Source organism: Candoia aspera, chromosome 3 (assembly GCF_035149785.1).
Source record: "Candoia aspera isolate rCanAsp1 chromosome 3, rCanAsp1.hap2, whole genome shotgun sequence".
NCBI classification, from domain to species: domain Eukaryota; kingdom Metazoa; phylum Chordata; class Lepidosauria; order Squamata; family Boidae; genus Candoia; species Candoia aspera.
The window spans coordinates 12,307,785-12,331,917 of record NC_086155.1 but is presented as its reverse complement, the minus strand read 5'-3'; the positions used below and the strand labels follow the sequence as shown (position 1 = coordinate 12,331,917).

The window sequence follows — 24,133 nt, the reverse complement described above, 5'->3', positions numbered from 1 at the left end:
GCTTAGAATGATCTAGCTCTTAACACTTATAATATTCATGACTTTTAAATACCTATTATAGTTACGTTGTGCCTCTATTATTTTTCATTTTATTTCAAAAGGTGCTTTGAGCTTTGGTTCATTAAACTTGATCCTCTCCTGAGGATCTTTTATTGGTAGCCATGCATAACTGATTATTAGTAAAACCAGCCCGTGAATGATGGTCTCAAGTATCCTGATAACTGTATCCTGCCAAAGTTTATTTGTAGTTCAAAGGAAGGTGTATTGATTCAATTCAGCCCTACATGGCATGGGACCAGGTTACCTAAGGGACCACCTCTTCCCTGTTTCATCAGCCCGCCCCACCTGATCATGCAGAGAGGGCATGCTACGGACCCCGTTGATAAGAGAATTCCATCTGGCGGGGTCCAGGAGGCGGGCCTTCTCTGCAGTAGCACCCGCCCTCTGGAACATCTTGCCCCCGGAGGTGAGATTAGCCCCATCGCTCCTAGCCTTCTGGAGGAAGTTGAAGACCTGGCTCTGCCACCAGGCTTGGGGCAGGGAGGAGAATAGTCATACTTGGAGCTGGCTAGTACCTTGAAGTGCCCCTCCTATACAGTGACTGAATGACACCATAGCCATCTGGATTTTATTATATTTGGTAGCTCTGTGAAATTGTTTTATGTGTTTTATATTGAAATTTTATTATATATTTATTGTTTTATATTGTAAACTGCCCAGAGTTCCTCCGCTCGGAGGAGATGGGCGGTGACAAATTTGATAAATAAAATAGACAGACAGACAGACAGACAGACAGAAATTGATCCCATCCTTCATTTCATTTCCTTCCATGGTGCCTGGACTTTTGGCTTTCTTTCTCAGTGTGTCTCAAAGCTGGCAAAGCTAAGGGCTGAATTCAAGATTATACTGTACAATTGTGTGGAAAAGAAAGTACACCATTGAGTTCTAGCAACTAGTTGGCACTCGTTTGTGCTTATCAAAAATCATTACTAAATGACTGCCTTAATATAATTTCCTTAATTAAAAAAACAATAGGAGATCCCTTCACAAAGTTGCCCCAGAGGTTTTTGACATGTAAATATATCAACATGCAGTAAGAATGGGCATTGAATCATTCATGAAATTCATACTCCAGTTTTAGTTCCAGATCAATCCCCCATTTTGGACTGCAGTGACTCTGATTTTGTGATCTGTGAATGGTGATCAGGAGCCCAACTTCATGAGTTTGTCTGTTTCATTTGGTTGTGGGGTTTTTTTGTGGAGGAGGGGGTGCTGGCATTAAAAGGCACTTTTAAAATGGCTTAATGTATGATTATTTTTTAAATTTATGGTATTCTTAATGAAATTCCCAAGTGGATCCTCAGCATGGCTGTACCCTCAGCATATAGATATAGGTAATATCATATGCATACTTTATATATTTTAAGGCTGTGTGTAGAAATCTGTGTTACAGAATAATTTGTATGCTTGTGGTATCCTTTAAAAGTAAAGCCTTAAGAAAGTGTCATCATAGGTGATTGTATATAGATTTGCATGTGCCCATATAGTGATATGCATCAATGTAGCCCCGACCTATTTCTGAAAGTGAGGAAAAATGTGTTTGAATTTCAGATGTAAATATTCTTTGATTTTCCCACAGATAAGCCCAAATACAATGTTGGAAAGTAGAAAGGAAATGGAGGCTCAGAGACTTCCTTGTCCCCCTGCCTCGCTAGAAAAGCCTCCGGTTCAACTCTCTTGCCTTCAGGCCATACCAGCATCAGATCTCTTGCTGAGTCCCATGATTCTCCAGCCAGATCAAGCACTTGCTCAAACTGTATACTTGAAAGCTCTGACTGTTCCATTTTACCAGCCTATTCAGTCAAACCACAAACTTTCCAGAGTCCAGACCAATATCAACATAGACAACAGTAATATACCTTTAATCCTCAACCCCCTTTTGAATTCAGAAGGGACAGATCAACTTCAGGCAATCATTCAGAAGCAACCTGGCACAATAAACATAGTCAGTCATTTTTCAGTTTTGCCACAAAGTTCTTCTCCATGTGCACCAGTTGGAAGCCCAGGGAAATCCAAAAATGCTGGGAAGTACCTCTGTAAACATTGTGGGCGTGACTGTCTGAAGCCAAGTGTCCTTGAGAAACACATGCGATCACATACAGGTGAGAGGCCTTTTCCATGTACAACATGTGGCATTGCATTTAAAACTCAAAGCAATCTCTATAAACACAGGAGAACTCAAACACACGTCAATAATGCTAGAGTGCCCTCAGAATCTGACAGCAGTAGTCTATTAGAAGAGAATGAGGTGACTGAGAAAGTTGCATTCTCCCAGACAACAACATCCAATGATAAAAATGGTGTCCACCCAAGCGCAAGGATTAGACATGCTGCTTCAGAGCCCAGTGTTGTGGTGACTAGCGACAAACATATTCTTGCTACTTCATTATCGGAAACACTCCTTGTTTCTGAAAGTCAAAGAATGAAAACGGATAACTCCTGTCATGGAGAGATAAATCAGAATGTCTTTGAAAAAGAGACCACCAGAGATCCAACAGATCTGCCTCAGAGAAGGAAGATCCAGGATCAAAGGTCTCCAATAGGAAGCAAGCAGAATCAGCTACAGAGACAGCAAGCGCTGTATTCGGAGAAGCTGTGGAACAGCAGATCTGTGGACACCAAGCTAAAAAAGTGTGAGAGCACCGACTCAGGTTATCTGTCACGCTCCAATAGTGTGGAACATCAGATTCCCTCTCCTGGCTTCCTGCACGGTCTTTGTGAACATAGCACAAAATCAGAAGATGATGCAGCCATCACCAATAAGTGCATGGCAGACAGTTTCTCAAAAGTAGATTCAACTGAGAAAGCAACAGGAGCTGTGACACTGGAGAAAAAGAGGTTGGAAGAGCATATCTCAAGGCTAATCTCTCATAATAAAGCAGTTGTGGATGATGCCCAGTTGGACAGTGTTAGGCCCAGGAAAACAGTTCTGTCCAAACAAGGAAGCATTGACTTGCCAATGCCTTATGTGTACAAAGACTCATTCCATTTTGACATACGGCCTCTTGATATCAGCAAGAAAAAGAATCTTCCTCTGCGCTCAGCCAAGTCTATCTTCACTCCTGCGGAAAAGTCTAAGCCATTGTTTTTTCACTCAGTCCCCACGCAGTTTTCAACAACAATTGACTGTGTGCCTGTTACAAGAAGTAACTCTCTGCCTTTTATTGAGAGTACAAAGAAGATGCAGGACCAGGGAGATAGTTCAAAATTATCTTCTTTCACTAGAGTGTCCCCAGATGTAGGTTTTTCTGGCTTGCTGCATAGCAGCAACTTAGCCACAGGTATGACAAATGTTCTTAACAACCACCCTCGGGCACTTGTCAGACAGGTGGCAGTAGATGATGTGCCACTGAATTATATGAATGAATCTTCACCTTCTTTAGAAGAGAAAAAAAGTAAAAAGAAACCTGAGGCTGGGGTGGAAGGAGTGAACAGCAAGAATAAGAAACCCAGTCAGAGAAAATTAAAAATGTTTTCTCAGGAAAAATGGCAAGTTTATGGGGACGAGACATTTAAGAAAATTTATCAGAAAATGAAAAGTGGCCAATCAACCAAAAAACAAAAAGGTACTCTAACAAATGTTTCAAGCGTTTATTCAGATAGCAAAGAAACTGCCTGTAATGAGGAAATTACATTGTTGAGAGATGGGAGAAGCTCCCTAACGGAAAATGTAATTTCATCACAAGTAGATGTTATTGCAAAACCAAATGCTGAAGTATTGGAAAGCCATTCCATAGCTAGCCCTGTTTCTCACTCTGCTTTTTCACAGGGGAATTCAGGAAGATCTGCAGAATTAATAGAACCATTGTGTTCAGTCAGTGATTGTCAACAACACAGCATGGCAAGTGAAACATCACCTCTTGAACATAGATGCAGAGACTTGTATGTTTTAAAACACAACCAGAGTGGCAATAGTAAGGCTTTGCCTTTAAGTAATGGCTGTGAATTGAAAGTCCAACTTAAGGAAACTTGGTTAAACCTTGCTAGTCAGCATGATCATGACTTAGAAGACGCACATGGACGAAAGGAATTTACTGAACGCGTCCAACAATATAAGGATATTGCAGCTAATAGAAAAGGATGCAGTGAGAAAGAAACCTTCCACCTTGGACACACAGCTTTATCAGCACCACAATGCAACACCAGGGAGCTGGTGTACGAATCTCAGAGGTTACCCTCCGAAAGAAAAAAGCCTAAAGTGGATAAACTGAAAAACATGGAAAATACAACATTTAGAAACAGTAGTTCAACCAATTCGGTTGTGAAACTGATAGACTGTTATAATCTTAACATAGTTGCTCCAGAATCAGTAAAGCACTCAGGTAAGGGAGAAAAATGGACATTCATGGTAGGAACACATGCTTCAGGTAGCAGCATGGAATGTGAGGAAGGAATCCAACATTCTATAACAGTATCTAATAATAGGGATTGTACTGTAAGTCTTACAGATACAGCAAGTGTATCTGCATCTTCAATTTCTGAACAATTCAAGACTGATGTAACAGAGAAATGTACCAGTAATTTGTCTGCTATAAAAACACTGACAAAGAAATCATCTCCTCTAACAACAGGAACAGGAGAATCATCAAACTGTAGAGACTCAGCACCAGCATCAACCCCTACTCAGCATGTGGTATGCAATCAAGTGATTCCCCACCTAAAGAAAAACGATTTTCTTCCGAAGTACATCTTAAAATATTCACAAGAAGGGAACAATATAGGTGTGCCATTGTTTCTTACAGGAGAGCCAGAAAATATACCGTACGTTTCACTGCCAAGCATGTCAACCATCTCCCCGTATCCTTCCTGTAACAATAAGCTACTTGATAGTAATTCTGTTGATGTATCTTTGTGCCCTTTGCAATTAGATCTGAATCATCCAGCTAGAAGAAAAGAGCTAAAATGGGATATGCATACAAAGTGGACATCTCTGGTAGCTTCCCCACCAGCTATCCTTGAAGCAACAACAATTACAACCATGGTAGATCGAAAATGTCATCTTCAAAGTGCAAGTAAGAAGGTGAAAGATACATGTAAAGGAGACAGAGACAGTTTGGATGATCAAAGATTGATAACAAAAGAGGATGAATGTGTAGTTGCTTGCACATCACATGCTCCTGGGAGGAAAGTATGCTTTACAACTATATATGCAGGAGGACTTTTCATATCATCAGATATGACTGGGCAGAATTCAGCCTTAAAGTTAATACAGTCAGGGAAGAGTTCAGTAATTTCACTCTCTTCGTTGGTAGAAAGGGCAGTTTTGTGTGAAGGCAGTGAGGAGGAAGTCAAGGAATCACAATCAGAGACAAACTCTTTGCCAGGATTTGAGGACTTGCCCTCCTGTTCAGTGGGTAGTCCGGAATGTCTTTGCCATTCTTCCAGTGTGGTTTATTGTCATGTGCTCTGTCCTCAACCAAAGGAATCTTGCTCTCGGCCCCAATTAAGCGTAGAGTCTCATGCAGGAAAGTTAAAAATCCCAAGCCTGAATCTATCCTTCCCGACTCTAAATGCGGAGCCTCAGCTGACGTGGTGTTGCTTATCAAGAAGCCTCCCTCTTCCTATTGAGCAGAAGGAGATGAAAGATTCTGCATATTCTTCCTTGTATATGAGCAAGAATGAAAACTTCATTTCAAAATGCGGACTGTCCATTTGCAAAATGAAAAGCCACGGGAAGGCTACTAGCAAAGGCTGGAGAATTGAAAGCCCACAAACACTAGTCTCTTCTCCACAAAGGCAGCAAATAGAGAAGGTAATGGCTTTATTATTTTCCTATCTAGATGGAGGAATGCTGGGGATGATTATGATTTGGCTTTAGAATAAAATGGGAATGATGGTTAAGAGGAAGCTGCTACACCATCTTATTAGTAATGAGATTTGAAGATACACACTCTGGGGATTCAGCGTGACAAGATGATTATTGCTTGAACCATTAGGTTACAGCAGCATAGGTAACCTTTCTGGGAATCTTGGGAGTATGACGTCTTGCAAATGACTGCCACAATGGCCGCCTCCTCATCCACCTCCTCCATTAAATTTACTGGCCACCCAACTCCAATTTACCAGAAGGGAGATTAGTGAGGTTGCCTCTGACATTTATCTAGCTCAAAAACACACCGTAGATGTCCCTGGTTTATCTTTTTGAGACAGGAATGGATGGGAAGGACAGATAACACATTTCCAAACAAAGTACAGTGTAGCCACCCTCCTTTTTTGTTGACTTAAGAATCTTACAGAATGCAGGAGTGGCTCAGGTATTCTTGCAAGCAGAGAGGATGCTAGAAGGCTGATGCTGTGCTTGGCAGCAGTCCAGTTTCTTTTTCATTCACAATTTTAAAAGTTAAATGAAACTTTTTTAAAAGATTCAGTTGGGTGAGGCACATAGAGGCATGCATTGATATATTAATGCCCATGGATGCCAGGTATCTTACCAATGAGTTGGAATTACCATATATGACAACTGGACATTATTTTCTTGCATTTATATCCTGCCTTTACTCCATCAAACTGAAGAAAGTATATATAGGATGTTAGCTGATCTTCCATTCAGGCATTTACCAGTCCCAAATTTACTTAAATAAGAATGCTGCATCACGATTCTCCAGATTATGTGATTTGGGGCATGTGTTTTTCTGTTTGTATTCCTATATTGAGCATAATATATTGGATCAAATTGTGAGGAAGTTCAGGTAAATTATTATAATCATTTTTATATTGATCTATCTGCTTATAGTCCTGTAGTCTTGAAACTGGTATGCCTGGATCTTTTTTTTATTGATAAATGAATTATAAATATAATACAAATGCATTTATATAAATTCCCATTAAAACAAACTCACAAGAGGTTGACAGTACAATCCCACTTTAACAGCTGGAGAGTTCTGACATTTTCTGAACTCTGCCAGCAACAGACAGAGAAAATGAAAGTGACGTAGAAGTAGAAGTAAAATGGAATCATTTTTATATAGGATTTCCCTTTTCATCATAAGCAATAGAAGAGCATTTAAGACAATCGAAGATCATAGACTTCTTAATGATTTAGGGATGCCTTGGGGAGTCAGAGAGACTAGTTGTTCCAGTAGAAGAAAATATCTGTAGCTCAGGGTTGAACTGTGAAGTCCTAAGTGTTCTCTGAGCTTGGTGGTTTGCTTGCAGATGTTTCGTTGGCCAACTAGGAAATGTCGTCAGAAAAGTCTGCAAGCAAGCAACCAAGCTCAGAGAGCATGTAGCACTTCACGGACTAGCTGTTTTCCAGATCCTCACATAGTATGCCTCTTTTTTATCCTTTTCAATGTCATGATTTTCCCAAATAAGAAAAAAAAATGACTCTCCTGCCACATTAGAAATGCCTTTGAACATGCAATTTCTTGCCTAATCAGTTTGCAGTCACCTCAGACAAAGGCTTGTGGCAGTGGGAAGAAAGATTCCCATCATTCTGATTCCCTGAGTGCTCTTCTGGAAAGCAGAAAACCATTCTCATTCCCTTCCAAAAATGAGATATGTGCAGTAATTAGCATAAAAGAAAAATACTTTTAAAATTGGGATAATAAATGTGTTTTTTCTGGCACTATAAGGATAACATTGTAGTGCCACAGGAGCTGTCACAAGATGGAAATGTTTTATTTCTTTATAAGATTTATAAGGCTGCCCAACTCAACCAGTGTGACTCTGGGTGGTATACAGCATAAAAGCAAAGAAGAAATCAAAGGAAGAAGAAAAACCTTTTACAATAAACAATGCAATATTTAAATACAAAATGGCAACAAAGCACATAACAAAACAATCATAAGGGAAATAAAGGGAACTATATCTAGAATTCTTTTGAGAGGAAACAAACTGTTCCATCATTTTCATGTTTTGTGCTGTTGTTTATATTTTGATTTTTGTCTTGCAATTTTATTCATTTTTTACCTTCACAGAAGTACTTTTTAAATACTGGTGTTGAGGAGATCTCTAAAAACATCCCAGGGTTAGAAAAGAAAAAAGAAAAACTTTACAAAAGGAGAGAAAACAGAAACCTAAAAAGGCTAAAGGTGAAGATCAACCCAAAACGGTAAGAAACGTAAGGTCTAGCCTTAATTTTAGAAGAACAGCTTTTCTTTGACTATGTTTGGCATTCAAAACTGTACAACATGATGCAAAAACTTTGCGTTGAGAATTTCTCAAAATTTTATTTCAGAAAGAAGTGAGACACATGGATGGATCGTGCTGTAGTAATACTAGCACTAACAAAAGTAATACAAGAACTAATTTAGTCTTAAATGTTAGTAAAGACTTAAATTAGTTCCTGGATTAACTATTATGTTGTAACTTCAGATATCTTGTCTTTTAGTCTTCGTAACCTACTAATGTCAAGGGGCAGTGGGACATAGGTATCCACACAGATATCTGCAGTAAAATAACCTGCACAGTGACTTCATGACACCAATCCTATCCTATTTGCATTACAAGTATTTAAGTTGCATCTTTTGCATCATGGCATACATTTTATCACTTGCCCAACCCATGACTAGAGAATTGAGAATTTCTTCTGCTTTCCCTTCACATTTCTTGCTCTGCCAGCTCTTTGTTTATGAGATAGCTAATCTCAGAGTTTCCTTCCTGCCTTTGTTTCCTAAACACAGTTTTCTTGAATCTTCTCAGCAGAATGTAGCTGGCTACTTCATATATTGCATTTCCTGTAGATGAACTTTCTTTCTGTTAAAAATTACAAAACCTGTTCAGTGGTTTTTGGTCAGGTTAGACCTTACTCTCCCAGAAAATAAAAGCTACCTCCTACATATTATTTGTACTGTATTTGGTCTCCCTACATCTTTTTCTCTTTTTCGCTGCAAACAAACATAATGGAAATATTAATAGGAAAAAGGGAAAGCAGACAGGGAAGAAAGAGCAGAGATTAAATGCTGAAAGAAGCCCCAAAGAGGACAACTTCTGTTTTTATGTTTTATCAATGTTGGGTTGTAATGCTGGTATTTGAAAAAAATGTTTTTATTTCTCCTGAAGTTTAAAGTTGATGCAAAAACTATTAGCAAAAAACCGTGCTCAGGTTGGATAAAATCCTGAAGCTTGTGTACTGGCAGCTGAAAATTTTACTGTACCAGGAAAAAAAAGCCATGCTAGACATGGTTAAAATAGTATACAAATTTCCAGATAGAACAGCCATTTCGTTTTGGATGAGAACTTGCTTTGCAGACAACCAATTAATACCAGACAAAACAGATTATATCATCAAGGAGATTTGAAAGGAGGAATAAAAATGGAACCACATTTTAATTAGATATAATATCATTTGTTTCAAGAAGTATATTTACTGGCATTTTTTATTCACAACAGTTGTTGAGCATTGTAGTTGGTTACATTGAACATAATTTTTTTCCCCTTGAGACAAACTGTGCAGGAAACAATATTCTTTACTTTTTCTGGATTACTGAAGTTTGGCAAGCTAAATCAGTCCTAAATATTTGTGATAAAATGTGAGCTTGAAGGATGTTCTAAAGACATAACATTAATTTGTAAATTTCATTATATAGACATGAAGATCATCACGGACATAGACACCGTCTTCTCAAAAGCTGCAAGTCAAGCAAGCAATGCCGGGCCTTGAGGACTTCCAGAAAGTGTTCCCATATCAATACTTCTGGCATTTGGGAACATTGTGGCAAATGCCATTTTTTTCCAACTTCACTAGGTAAGCCAGATAGGAGGGGGAGTAGAGAATGACAAAAATTTCTCAAGTCAAAGGCAGCTGCTCCTTAACACTTTATTTACTTATTTATTTATTGCGAATTATTGCTCCCTGACATGTATACCTGCACTTATTTCTGGTATTTATATTTCAGTTTGCCATGACACTGTAACATAGAAAACCAGAACTACATGATTTTGGCCATATTCACATCTTTTCTTCCATCTAACAAGTTCTTTTTGATGCACTTTTAACTTGCGAACAACACTTATCAATATGTCTGGTTGCAGGCATGGAAGCATACTGGCTGACTTTCAGCCAGTCACTCTCTATCTGTCCAACCTACTTCACAGGCAGGGTTGTATGGCCAAAACAGCCAAGATGATAGGCATGATGGTGTGATCAAGATTCTGCCCAGACTTCTTGGTCTTCATAGTCATCCTGCAGAACCTGATAATTTATCCTGAATATATTTTAATATCTTCTTTATGTATTGTAAGAAATTTGTAACTATAGGTTTGGTGTAGTTATTAAAGCAGCAGGCTAGAAACCAGGAGACCGTGAGTTCTAGTCCTGCCTGTCATGAGTAAGGATGGCGAGCAGGGGGCTCCCATCCAGGCTGTAAAGCGCATGCGTAGTACTGAGGAATTAGGTGGCCATTCAAAGAGACACAGATCGGGCCCGCCTTAGCCTTTGAGGTTTATATGTCTGGGTTTTTCCCACGCTTCTTCAGTTTGTTAGGATTTTCTGTCATGTAGCAGTAATGAAACACTAGAGACCTATTCTTGTCTCAGCGTGGTTCCTGGCTGTTAGGACACTGCCTTAGGCACAAAGCCAGCTAGGTGACCTTGGGCCAGTCACCCCCTCAGCCCTAGGAAGGAGACAAGGGCAAACCACTTCTGAAATCTTGCCAGGAACTAGTCCAGGCAGTTGTCAGGAATCGAAACTGACGTGAAGGTGGGGTGTGTGGGAAGTACTTAAAGATACACCCAAGCGAATTGGAAATGTTGAAGTGTCTATCGCCTGGTAGTAGATAAGATAATGATATGGTTGTTGTTGTAAGAAGACATTAATTTTGAATGTAGTGCAAAAGGACTTCAATTTCTAGGATGTTTGTGGGGCTGCATGTGTTCAGGATTCCTGGGTAGTATTTCTTTGAATTATACCTGGGGCTTGATTTAAGGCTTTGGTCAATTTCTTGCTTGGCACACTTTTTCCTGGCTTCAAATTCTTTTCTGTCATCCTGGTTTAGCTCCTTAGTGTCAATTTCCTTGGAGACTTGAATTTGTAATAGGTTACAGTAAAGAATATAACTTGATTTTTCAAGGATGGAATTTTACCAGGCCCAGCTTTTCTACTGCAATAAGATAAGAAACAGCATAGCTTTTGTACTGGACTTTTTAAATATTCTGTCCTTTGATCTTCAGATGTTAAAATTCAAGTAGTAATGCAGATTATGAATTTGAACTAATCTATTTTTATCTTCCATAGATGGAAAAATAGATTATAAATCTGATAAGATATGTAAGAATTGATCTTTGTTGCGACTTTGTACAAATGTTCCATATTAAGAATGTACAGATACCGATTGCGTTACTCAATTTTGGGAAAAGCAGCTTTGTGGAAAAACAGAAAAAAAGAAGTAATTAAAAAATATTATAGGCATGAGATTAAAAAATAGCTACATCTAATTTACACCATTCACCATGTTTTGATATGTGCCATCAAGTCATTGTCGACTTTTAGCGACCACATAGGTTGATTGTCTCCATGATGATCTGTCCCTACTGGTCCTTCAGCTCTTCCAACAGTGCTGCTGTAACTGAGTCTATCCGCCTTGCTCCTGGTTGTTCTCTTCTCTTGCCTTCCCTTTCCCAGCATTAGAGCCTTCTCCAGAGAGTTGGGTCTTTGCATAATGTGTCCAAAGTAGGATAATTTGAGCCATTTACCATACCTTTCCATAAACCATCTGTGCTTCCACCACATCCGTGTACAACTTCACACTGTGCTTTTTATTCTTTATACTTCTCATCTACCTCTTTGTAAGGATATCATCAACTCCTGCCACTAATTTTTGGCTTCCTTCTTCCTCTCAACTCATTTCCTCCTCATATATTAGTTGTACAATTTGATTCTCATCTGTTCTCTATGACCAAACCTCTTCAATATACTTAGTTTTTTTAAATGTAAGTTTTACTGAAGAAATTTTTAGAAGATAAAAACAATACAAATATTAGAAAAGAAAGGAAAGAAAGAATAGTGAATAAGACAGAAACAGACAAAGAATGAAAAGATTATAAAGCAGCAGCTTCTGATGTTTTTGACAGTGGTTATAAATACATTTATATTTTACCCTCCCTAAGGTTACATCATAATTTCCACGAGCTACCCTTTCTTCAAACCCATAAATCACAAGTTCATTTTTCTTTTTTTTTTTCAGCAAAAAAGTCATAAGGGGTTTCCGGTCACTGATAAATGTAGTTGTTCTTTCTCTAATCAAACGAGTTAATTTTGCCATCTCTACTAATTCTGTCATCTTCACCAACCATTCCCTCTGTTGTGGCTATTTCAGAATCTGTCTTTTTTGCGCATATAATAGTCTCGCAGCAGTAATCATATACAGTATAATCTTCCATGATTCTTTTCTAATGTACTGTCTATTATCAAATAACTATATAAAATAAATTAATCGCCGCAAGAAAAATTCTGGTTTCAGTTGAATGTTGATCTTTAAAATTCTTTGTATCATTATATGTATTTGAACCCAAAATTTTCTGGCTTTTTTTACATGTCATTGGTCCCTCTTTGGAGGGAGTAATACTGGGTTTCACCTACAGGGTCACTGTGAGGAATATGCATGGAATACTGATGATGTTACCTAGTTGGGTAATGAAACGTCTGCAAGCAAACAGCCAAGCTCAGAGAGCACCAGGAGCTCCACAGTTCAACCCTGAGCTACACATATTCTTCTATTGGATAATTAAATCAATCATGCTTTTATGTTAATTCTTTTACCAGACATGCTCACCACATATTCAAAGCAAATACTCCCCAGTCACCATTCTTACTCATTCTTGGATTTCCAAATGGCCCAGTCCTTTTTTCGGCACTTCACTGAGGTGTTAACGTTCAGTAATTACCAGGCACTGCTCTTCTGCTTTTATGTGTCTCCACAACCACCTTGATGATGCTATCAAGTACTTTCTGACGTAAATGTTAACCTTTTCATTCACAATTATACCTGTGCCTAAAAAATCTATAATCTCATGTCTTAATGATTATCGCCCAATAGCACTCACTCCTGTTACGATGAAATGTTTTGAGAGGCTGATAAAGGACCACATTGTCTCCAGACTTCCTCCATCGTTTGATCCACTTCAGTTTGCCTACCGGCGGAACTGCTCTATAGAAGATACAATCTCCTCTGCTCTCCATTTGAGCTTGGCACATTTAGAGGAGAAGAATAGCTATGTGCAATTGCTGTTTGTTGATTTCAGCTCAGCATTTAATACGATCATTCCTCAGCATCTGGTAGACAAACTGGGTTCATTGGGTCTTGGTACTCCTTTGTGCAATTGGCTACTTGACTTCCTTACTGACAGACCCCAGTCGGTGCAAGTTGGAAACAGTATCTCCAGCCCTATTTCCTTGAGCATCGGTTCTCCTCAGGGCTGTATCCTGAGCCCATTGCTGTTCACCCTGATGACCCATGACTGCTGTGCCAGGTTTACCACCAATTTTGGTGTGAACTATGCGGATGATACGGCGGTGGTGGGTCTTCTCAGGGATGACAGTGACTGGGCTTATAGGGAGGAGGTGAAGGGTTTGGTGGATTGGTGTAATATAAATAGCCTGGTTCTAAATGTTGAAAAAACCAAGGAGATTATCAACTTTAGAAAGAACTGGCCCAGCCATACACCAGTCTTAATGACATAGCTGTGGAGTCAGTCAGTAGCATCAGGTATCTGGGGATGCAGATAACAAACAGCCTGACTTGGTCTCTTAATACTGTATCTTTGGTAAGATGAGCACAGCAGCGTCTGTATCTTTTGTGCTGGATGAGGAAGGCACATCTTCCACCTCCCATCCTTCTTACTTTCTATAGAGGCACTATAGTGAGTATATTGACCAACTATAGAGAGTGTATTGACTGTATTTCTATGTGGTTTGGAGGTTGTAGTGCCTCGGATAAGAAGGCAGAGGGTGGTGAGGACCCTGGTGGTGAGAGTGTAAGGATGGAGAACCCAGGGGCAATGGTTAATTGCACCTGGGTGCTCTAACCTTACACATCAAAGGGAAGGAAGGATAGAGGAGAGACTACAAGCAATGAAGGGGCAAGGGCTAAGAAGAGAGCAGATGGCAGCAACCCCATTCACAACTGAGAGACTGAGAGGCCACCATCATGCAAGCTGTCAACACAGAGGAAGGGGTGGGACAAAGAAAAGGCGGGAAGACAAAGGAGGGAGGTGGGAGGAAGTGGAGCCAGTTGTGGCTTTGACAGTCTTAGGTAAAGACCTAATAAAGAACTTCGCATATCCATCGTGATTGTGCTGTGAGTTTCTGAAATTAGGCCTTAAAATAAAAACCTCACACAGAGAAGATAATTGGGATCTCACTTCCTCTCATTCAGGACATAGTGCATATATGCTGTCTGTCCAGGGCCCAAAATACTGCCAGTGACCCCTTCGACCCCCATTATGGCTCGTTTTCCTTGATGTCCTCTGGGAAAAGGTTCCGCTGCATCTGATGTAGAACAGCTAGATTAGGCAACAGTTTTGTCCCCTGGGCTATTAGACTCCTGAACTCCTAATAATTCCTTCTTACTCCATGGGTACACATGCTGGGTGTAGGACTGATATTAGGGATAAAGATTAGAGGAGTGGAATGGGTAAAGAATGTATATCACATATTGCGGTAATTATGGTATTCTTATTTTATTGCTTGAGCCAATTGCAACGAAATTTCATTTTAATGTACACTTTGGTGTACAGTGAAATGACAATAAAAGCTTATCTTATCATCTTATCTTAATTAAACCTGTACCTTCTTTTCCTTGCATGCATTAGCTTCATTTCACAACATCCGTTACATCCTTCTCTTAGCTTCACAAGCACACAGTATGTCATTTTAATTTTATATTATTTCATTCATTAATCCATTCCCTTTCCCATGCACTCATTTTATGTTCCAAATAACAATCTTCCACATGCCATAGTTATCATTAGATTATAGGCTCATCTTGGCTTTGGCCAATGGAGACTTTCACATAATACTCTTTGGTAAATTACGATGCCCCAAGTGGAGCTAAAATTCAGTTTCAGCCCATGCATATTCTCAAATTGTACGCAAGGTAGGATTGTTAACCTAGAGACAATTTTGCAAAATGATTGAAGCTGCATAGAAGCATCTGTAATAAATGTTAATATAAATTACTCCCATCAAATAGGAGTGCAAGGCAACGTGCTGGCCGAGTCATGCATCTTAAACCTTATTAAAATAAGGATACGAATGGATCTGATGGTATTGTTTTCTTCTACCTTCTATTCCTTTGGAACACTTGGTTTCTCCTCACTGATTTTCCTCCCATTTCTTACCAATGCAAGATCAAGTCTCTAGGCCCAGCTAGATGTAGTTTTCAAAGCCTAGAAATTTTCCTTGGTTCTAGTTAAGATTCTCCATGCCGTCACACCTGGTTGTTATTTTTCCTATGAGCTTCCAAGATTCTGGCATGAGTGAAGCAAGGTATTTAATTTTTGTTTATATTCTTCATATTAACACCAAAGTAGCATTGTAATGTAATGATTTCACATTATCATTATGTGAGTCCGTAATATGAATGGTTGTGCAATGTCTGGGCAGCTACTGAAGTTCTTCGTAACACTTTCAGCCAGCTCTTATCATTAGCCTAGCCTGCCTCACAGGGCTGTTTCGATATAATAATACATCCTAACTCATTTTGATCCCTTGGGGATAAGACGGTAAAGATATCAAAGTAATTAGAATTAAAGAGATGCCTGTAAATTATTCAATATTCCTCAAATACATTGGGGGAGATGGGCGGTGATACAAATTTAATACACACACACACACACACACACACACAGACGTAAGGATTGCCTACCCTAATAGACTCAGACTCACAAGCAGGAACTTAATGATATCTGATTTATTAAAGAATAGTATGCAAATACAGAGAAAGCTGAGAATGAGCAAAAGCGCGCCAAATACAAACTAAAAACCCTTGGCTCAAACGTAATCCCTCCCCTTGCCCGGCCGTTTCAAACTCCCCCCACCCCAGGTGCTGGTAACCGTTTCTGCTGATGTCCTGGGAAAGAAACCTTGAACACACGAGATAACCCAAACACATTCCAATCCAGCTGCAAACAGATAACAATCCCATGAGACAGAATCCTCCTCTCCTTCCAAACGAAACACGCATCAGCCAAATGACATGCGAAACGTTACGATACAGCGGTAACATTGGAACGATGAACATGACATACCCCCCCCCAAAACGAAACACTAAGGAGCAGGTTTTAGGGGATAAGCCAGATGAAAGCGTCTAACTAAAACAGGAGATTGAACATCACGGGCAGACACCCACTCAGGATGGGGAAAGTGTTTCCAACGAATGAGGTACTGCAGGGTGCCACGAATTCTGCGAGAATCAAGGACCTCCTTCACTTCAAAATGTTGCTGTCCGTCGGTCATGATTGGAGCAGGAGGTGGGGGTTGTGGATGCCAACGATCGAGATGGTTGACAGGCTTGAGCAAGCTGCAATGAAAAACAGGATGCAAATCTTTCAGATTGTGTGGCAAATCCAGTTTAAACATGACAGGGTTCACAACTCCCACAATGGGAAAAGGACCAACAAACTTAGGAGCCAATTTCTTCGAGGGCTGTGGGGACTTAATGAACTTGGTGGAAAGGTAGACCTGATCACCAACTTTAAAATCAGGTTGAAGGGCTCGTCGCTTACCAGCATGCAGTTTATAAGTAGACTGGGCATCAGCCAATGCCTGCTGAATTACTGGCCGCAAGTCTGCCAGTTGAGCAGCCCAATCAGAAGCAGAGCAGGGCTGCGTGGGGGGTTGAGGCAACTCAGGAATGGGGACAAAATCCCGTCCAAAAACAATATGGAAAGGGGTGTGTCCTGTGCTTTGATGGACAGCGTTGTTATAAGCCACCTCAGCAAAAGGCAGCAAATCAACCCAATTATCCTGCTGATAGTTGACAAATGCCCTCAAAAATTGCTCCAGGGTTGAATTAAGAACCTCTGTAGATCTGTCAGTCTCCGGATGCGACGCAGTGGACAATGCCTGCTTGGTGCCCACCAGCTTCAAAAATGCCTTCCAAAATTGGGAAGTGAACTGTGTCCCGCGGTCCGTGACCAAGCGGGAGGGGCTACCGTGAATCTGGTAGATGTGGATTAGAAAAAGGCGGGCCAATTGCTGAACAGACGGAATAGAAGCACGTGGAATGAAATGGGCTTGCTTGGAAAAGTAGTCCTTTACCACCCAAATCACAGTCTTCCTCTGACTAGGAGGCAAATCCACAATGAAATCCATAGAAACCTCCTCCCAAGGACGGGAGGGGCTGGCCACCGGCTGCAGCAGCCCTTGCGGTTTACTCCCCTTCCGTTTTGACATGGCACAGACAGGACAAGAAGCAACATAACTTTTTACATCACATCTTAATGTGGGCCACCAAAACTGGCGTCGCACCAGGTGCAAGGTTTTGACAAACCCAAAATGACCAGCCACTTTATCATCATGAGACCTAATCAAAATTTCCCTTCGCAAACTGTCAGGGACATAGAGGCAGTTTTGCTTCCAAGCTAAGCCTTTGTCAAATGTAACATTGTCTCTATTCGCTTGCAACCAAGTATCAGATTTCACCTCCAGCAGAAACTGTTGTTGCAATTGAGAGGGAATTGGCGTCCTTTGCCCAGTCAGTGAAACTGAAGCTGGAGGCAGCTGTGCACGAGTTTGACTGCGTGTGACAGCTTGCAAACCCAATTGGGGTTCTGTCCACACCATACCCACAACGTCAGGTGCCTGGACCGAATTCTGGGGCAGGCGGGAAAGCGCATCAGCTAGGAAGTTCTTCCTGCCCGGATGAATTTCAACTTAAAGTCAAAGTGACTAAAAAATTGAGCCCAGCGAATCTGCTTAGGACTGAGCTTACGGGGCGTGCTGAGCGCTTCTAAATTTTTATGGTCAGTCCAAACCTCAAAAGGACATTTAGCCCCCTCTAAGAGGTGGCACCATGCCTCCAAAGCAGCCTTGACTGCAAAAGCTTCTTTTTCCCAAACATGCCACCGCCTTTCCGTCTCGGAAAATTTCCGGGACAGATACGCACACAGCTTCAGGCGGTTTTCAGTATCTGCTTGCAGCAAGAGCGCTCCAATTGAAAAATCGGAAGCATCCACTTGAACCACAAAGGGTTTAGTGGGATCAGGGTGTTGAAGAATGGGTTCAGCAGTGAACAGGCTTTTGAGTTTGTCGAAAGCCAACTGGCAGTCAGTTGTCCAATTGAGCAATGCCCCTGGGTTCTTTACCTTGTGTGTGTCCCCCAACCCCTTTGTACGTAACAAGTCAGTAAGAGGCAACGCAATTTCTGCAAACCCCTGGATGACTTGGCAGTAATAGTTGGAAAACCCAAGGAAACTTTGGAGCTGCCTACGGGTATGTGGGCGCTCCCACCCCAAAATGGCTTGAATCTTCGCAGGATCCATCTCAATGCCCTTGTCAGAGATCCTCTACCCCAGGTAGTCAAGCTGAGTCTGATGAAATTCACACTTAGAAAGCTTAGCATAGAGCTCAGCCTTTCTCAGTTTGCTAAGCACCTGTTTCACCAAGTGCTCATGTTCCTCTTCCGTTTCAGTATAAATCAAAACATCATCCAAATAGACCAGTACACCCTTGAACAAATGTTCATGTAACACTTCATTGATCAATTGCATGAACACCCCGGGTGCCCCCGCCAACCCAAAAGGCAAAACTTTATACTGAAAAGAACCCAGTGGACAATTGAAAGCAGTCTTCCATTCATCCTCCTCCCGTATGCGGATGCGGAAATAGGCTTCCCGCAAATCCAGCTTAGAGATTTTCCCCTTAGCCAGATGTGCTAACATGTCTTTTATTAATGGCAGAGGATATTTGTTTAATATCAAGACTGCATTCAATCTGCGGTAATCTGTACAAAGTCTCAATGTCCCATCCTTCTTCGCCCGAAACAAGACGGGGGCGCCTACTGGCGAATTTGCTGGTTCAATAAAACCCCTGGCCAAGTTCTTGTCCACAAACTCCCTCAATGCCACCAGTTCCTTCTGAGTCATGGCATAAATTTTTGGCTTGGGCAGTTGAGCGTCGGGGACCAACTCTATCGCACAGTCAGTTTTTCGATGGGGTGGGAGTTGGTCTGCTTCTTTCTCACCAAACACATCCGCAAAGCCTTGGTATTGCTCTGGCAAGCCCTCCAGTGGTGTGACAGTGAAATGCGGGGTTGCTGCCACCGCCCTCCCCACTGCAGCCTCCAGAGCGTCTTCCTCCCCAGGGGCTTGATAGAAACCATCCCCAAAAGTCAAAGTCCTGTGCACCCAATTTATATAGGGGTTTTGTTGGACCAACCAAGGAATCCCCAGAATGACTAGGGGATGCCCCACAGGCGCCACCACAAACTGCAGCCCCTCACGGTGGCTGCCCAATTGCAAAGCCACCATTCCCGTGAAATGGGTGACCGGTTTCCCTCCCGCAGTAGAACCATCCAGCTGGGTGAAAATCATGGGACGCTGTAGTGGAAAGCTGGGTAACTCCAGAGCAGCCACCACATCAGGGTGCATCGAGCAACGCGAACACCCCGAATCGATCAATGCCCAAACTTCAACGGTCCTGGTGCGGGAGCCTAACTTCACTTTCACGTTCAGTGTGGGACAGTTGGCACTCACCGAAACATGTTCGCGCCCGTCCTCCACTACCTGCCCGCAGGCGCTCTTTAGAGCAGGTGGCTGGCGTTTCCCGCCGGCTGGTGTAGATTGGGCTCCCCCTCGCACCCGAAGTAAGGAACCTCCTCCAATTCAGTTTCAGCCTTGGCTGCCTTCATTTTCCTGGGTAGGGAGGGAGATTTCCCCACTGGCTTCCCCGAACGATCATCAGTCTTGCCCTTCAGGCACACCGCCGCTCGGTGACCTTCCTTTCCACATCGGAGGCACTGCCCTTTCGCATAACGGCGCTCCCTCTCCTCCTCCCAGGCACGTTGACCGGCCTTTCCAGTAGGCGCAGCAAGGCGGGATCCCTTGCTGAGCCCGGAATATCTCATCACCTTCCTGTGAGCGAAGGTCTCATGGGCATGTTCAGCCTTCCCTGCCAACTGTATCCATTCATAAAGGGTATCTGGGTCGTCCCTACCGAGCGACCACCTCAGGACCTCCGTGTTCAGACCGTCCTTAAATAGCTCTATTAAGGTAGACTGGGACCAATCCTCAACCTTCCCAGCCAGAGCCTTAAATTCCAGAGCATAGTCCGCTACCGATCATGTCCCCTGGCTAAGCTCCCTCAGCGCCCGTTTTGCCCTTTCTTTCACTAACGGGTCTTCAAAGTGTAGTTTCAATGCCCACAGGAATTCTTCGAACTCCTCCAGCTCAGGAGCATCCGATTGACATAACTGCACATACCAATCGGCAGCCCGCCCCTTCAGCTTAGTGGCAATGGCATTAATCTTGGCTCTTTCTGAACAAAAGTACGGTTCCCATTCATCCATATAACTCCTTGCATTAGTAAGGAAGAACGATAACTTAGTTGGATCTCCATCAAATTTAACTGTAAAGTCCTTAACCCCCACTCCGGGCGGTCCCTTCACCACAGCTGGGCGGTCGGACTTTCTTTTAGCTCCCAGGGATCTCCGCTCTCGAGGAGGGGACTTTGAAATTCGCACCCTCGGCGCCCTTGCCTCCTCTCTGTGCCGGGTCCTACTCCTTTCCTCCGAAGAATGGGGGGGCGACGAAGGGGACGGATGCCTATTACTAGACTCCCCTCTCCTCCTCTCCCGAGGACCCCAGTCCATTGATATTTTCTGAAGCATAAATTCTATTGACTCCAATTTGGCCTCCACCAGTCTTATACAGTCAGGGGTTTGGGAATCCTCCTTTCCCTCCTGCCTCACCACGGTTGGGGACATTGGGTATCACTGTTTCCAAGACATTTTGGACGTCCCTGGTAGGGGTCCCTGTGTTTCATCCCAGGTGATCAGCTCGCCTGGCGACTCGCCGGTCAATTCAGGGGCTCTTTTACCTCCAACCTCCTCTTCTCCCAGGCTGGAGCTCGACATCTCCCGAATTTCCGAGAGCTCCCACGTAGGGACCCTCTCTGTTCTTATCACTGTGGAGTCGGGTTCCCCCTCGCTCGATTCCTCGCTTTCCACGGTTTGGAGATTTGGTTTGCTCATCACTAGCACTTCTCCCTCACAAAATAAATCTGGAAAGGGGCTAACGGTAAATTTTTTGGATTCTCAGCTTTATGTAAGGATTGCCTACCCTAATAGACTCAGACTCACAAGCAGGAACTTAATGATATCTGATTTATTAAAGAATAGTATGCAAATACAGAGAAAGCTGAGAATGAGCAAAAGCGTGCCAAATACAAACTAAAAACCCTTGGCACAAACGTAATCCCTCCCCTTGCCCGGCCGTTTCAAACTCCCCCCACCCCAGGTGCTGGTAACCATTTCTGCTGATGTCCTGGGAAAGAAACCTTGAACACACGAGATAACCCAAACACATTCCAATCCAGCTGCAAACAGATAACAATCCCATGAGACAGAATCCTCCTCTCCTTCCAAACGAAACACGCATCAGCCAAATGACATGCGAAACGTTACGATGCAGCGGTAACATTGGAACGATGAACATGACAATATATATATATATATATATATAAAAACAGTGAAATCAGATGTAAGCAAAATCCATATGTATTTACCCTTCTCTGAGAAGCTGAAAATGTATCAGCATCAGCAATCCTGCTAATTGAGTATTTTCTTCCCAAACAGGAAATGACCAAAATCTGCAAGAGCCATCTTACAGTACAGCTCTCCCTTTGGAAGAGGATGATAGGAAACATGTAAGGAGTAACTTGTGCATGACATTTTCATCCCATGATAAATCAAGTATCTTTATGTTAATCTGACAAGTAGGTTATTAACTGATTCTTCACCAAATGAATAGTTGTAACATCTGCTTAAAAAACAATAAAAACAAAGTATGATGTTCATATTAATAGAGAGACCTTATTAAAAAAAAGTATCTTTAGAATGCAGAGCAGGATTATGTAGTGAAAACTTGGAAAGACAAGATTCAAGAATACCAAGAGCCTATCAGAAATATAAACTTTAAAGAGAGTTGTAAAGTATTGGTGACATCACGAATTGCATGTATTTTGCTTGCTTTTTTTAGTACGAAGAAAGAATACCATAATATTGTATTATAGTACCATTTACGGTGGTCAGTGGTTAAATATATTCAGTTAATATTAAGTAAATATGTTCTTAATAAGATTAATTGTATTATGGCCATTCTTATGGAACCTAATTTTATGTGAAAAGATATATTTCATAATTATTTACAAGACCAAGTGGCATGAGAGGTTTGCCCCAAAGCATGTTATTATGAGAAGACATTCTTGTAGATGATGCTTCTCTTAGTATCCTAGAAGAGAGCCCCATCGGCTTAATCGCTGATCTTGTCTAGCATTCTCTTCCCAAAATGAGCAATCAGCTGCTGTGAAGAAGTCCTCAAGCAGGTCAAGGATGTAGTAATGCCTCTCATTTTTGTTTCCCCAGAAAGTGGAATTCAGTGGCATACTCTCATCCATTATTACTAGCAGTCTCATAGCAGTTGATGAATTGATAATTTCTTCTTTATGTCTGGTAGGATACTCCTGGACTTAACGAATGCTCAGGTGACAGCTTATTTCTTCAAAGAATTTCTACAATTCGAGAAGTTCCTACATACTCCTGTCCACTGTCTAATAATGTACCAGCAAAACCCCCCAGCAGCCTAGATAGTTGCTCCTTAGGAATCTTTCCAAAAGAACAACACCCAGATGCGGATTCTGACTACTATGGGCCTTCCACTGAACCTTATAATTTGGAATTCAAAGATACAAAGAAGAGCCAACCATGTAACTTTGTGGGATCACAGATTACTAGACCGATTTCTGTCAGTTCAAAAGCAGGCTGTGATAACGTAGAATCAAAGGACAAAAATGTTATTCTAGAGCCTCCTATTACTATCACAGGAAGAAAAGAACAAGTCATAAATGGAGATTTGTATCCTTCTTTAAAAGAGCAATTTGCTCCCACACACCAAAGTCCATGTCCTGTTTTGCTCACTTCAAGACTACCTACTGAGTTGTTGGTTTCAAATAAATCCTTACCTGGAACTCCATCTAAACAAAAGCAAAGCTTGGAAGCAATGAATAAGCAAACTCATTTGGAATACGACGACGTAAGCAGCAGTGATGATGAAGATAGATTGGTTATAGAAATCTAAGGAATAAGCTACCCATTATTTAAAGCAGAAGTGCAATGTGAAGGGGCAGCCATAATCAATTTGCCTTTGTCTTATATCTTAAGAGTCAAAAGCTGTTCCCATGCATATATTTGCCAAGGATCCGGGCTTCTTTATATGTGCTTTGCTTTTACATGAGCAATTAGTTGCACATTTAAATGCCCACAAAAAGCTCAGTACATCGTAATTTCTCTCATCAAATTCTCTGTACATTCAGCTCCATTTTATCACTTTCTCTATTCATACTACAGAAAGTAAATCAGACAAGAATCACTTGCCTCCTTTGAGAAGTGGAAAGTTGGCCCTGAAAGTAGGAAAACAACTTCTTTTCTCAGATGCTCTGTGCTGCTTATTTACTATAACATTTCCCTTCTACAATTTTGCATGAAATCAATGTCCTTAAGGCACTCTACAGCATTTTTGTATCGCACACATATTCCATTTTCTCTTTTGGCAAACAACCCAAGCATGCACTGCTTTATTTGGTGCCTTCTGCAGAGATCTGTATGTATTTCCTTGTTTCTTTGATACAAGGTTACCTTTTCCATTACTGGAAGAGATTCTTTGATTCTGTTTCTCAGGTTAGTTGGGGAAAATATTTGTTATTACAAATGAAAATGCATATGAGTTTTGTCACAAAGTACTGAAAGCATAAATAAGGTACTCCTTTTCTTTCCTCCCCTTACAAACACATGTCAAATCTGTGCACTTAGGTGGCAGTTAAACATCTTTTGTTGAGCATTTTTGTCCAATTAGTTATCATGCACTTCCCTAAATGCATCTCCATTGCATTAGAACACTGTTGTGAACCAATGTTCAT

At 41.5% G+C, this 24,133-nt stretch overlaps 3 protein-coding genes across 3 annotated transcripts in view; all 3 read left to right on the top strand.

Moving 5' to 3' along the window:
* The window catches only part of TUBB1 (tubulin beta 1 class VI), a 481,315-nt gene that overhangs the window by 153,454 nt on the left and 303,728 nt on the right, over window positions 1–24,133 (top strand). The gene's annotated exons all lie outside the window — the stretch shown is intronic.
* On the top strand, window positions 1,645–8,193 carry ZNF831 (zinc finger protein 831). Its single transcript, XM_063296985.1, has 2 exons — window positions 1,645–5,812; window positions 7,980–8,193. The coding sequence occupies exons 1-2, from the start codon at window positions 1,655–1,657 to the stop codon at window positions 8,115–8,117; spliced, it is 4,296 nt and encodes a 1,431-aa protein (XP_063153055.1). The 5' UTR covers window positions 1,645–1,654; the 3' UTR covers window positions 8,118–8,193.
* On the top strand, window positions 15,254–24,122 carry LOC134492930 (uncharacterized). The gene is made up of 4 exons (XM_063297108.1): window positions 15,254–15,265; window positions 21,060–21,099; window positions 21,795–21,865; window positions 22,675–24,122. Exons 1-4 carry the CDS (start codon window positions 15,254–15,256, stop codon window positions 23,293–23,295), a joined length of 744 nt encoding a protein of 247 aa, XP_063153178.1. The 3' UTR covers window positions 23,296–24,122.

What these genes read in the sequence shown, in the direction of transcription:
- ZNF831 (XM_063296985.1), top strand. Translation starts at nt 1,655, where the DNA reads ATGTTGGAAAGTAGAAAGGAAATGGAGGCTCAGAGACTTCCTTGTCCC. An exon ending in AAAGGCAGCAAATAGAGAAG is followed by an intron (nt 5,813 to 7,979) that starts GTAATGGCTTTA and finishes TTACCTTCACAG; the next exon opens with AAGTACTTTTTAAATACTGG.
- LOC134492930 (XM_063297108.1), top strand. An exon ending in GAATTTCCGAGAGCTCCCAC is followed by an intron (nt 21,100 to 21,794) that starts GTAGGGACCCTC and finishes CTTCCCAAACAG; the next exon opens with GAAATGACCAAAATCTGCAA. An exon ending in AAGAGGATGATAGGAAACAT is followed by an intron (nt 21,866 to 22,674) that starts GTAAGGAGTAAC and finishes TATGTCTGGTAG; the next exon opens with GATACTCCTGGACTTAACGA.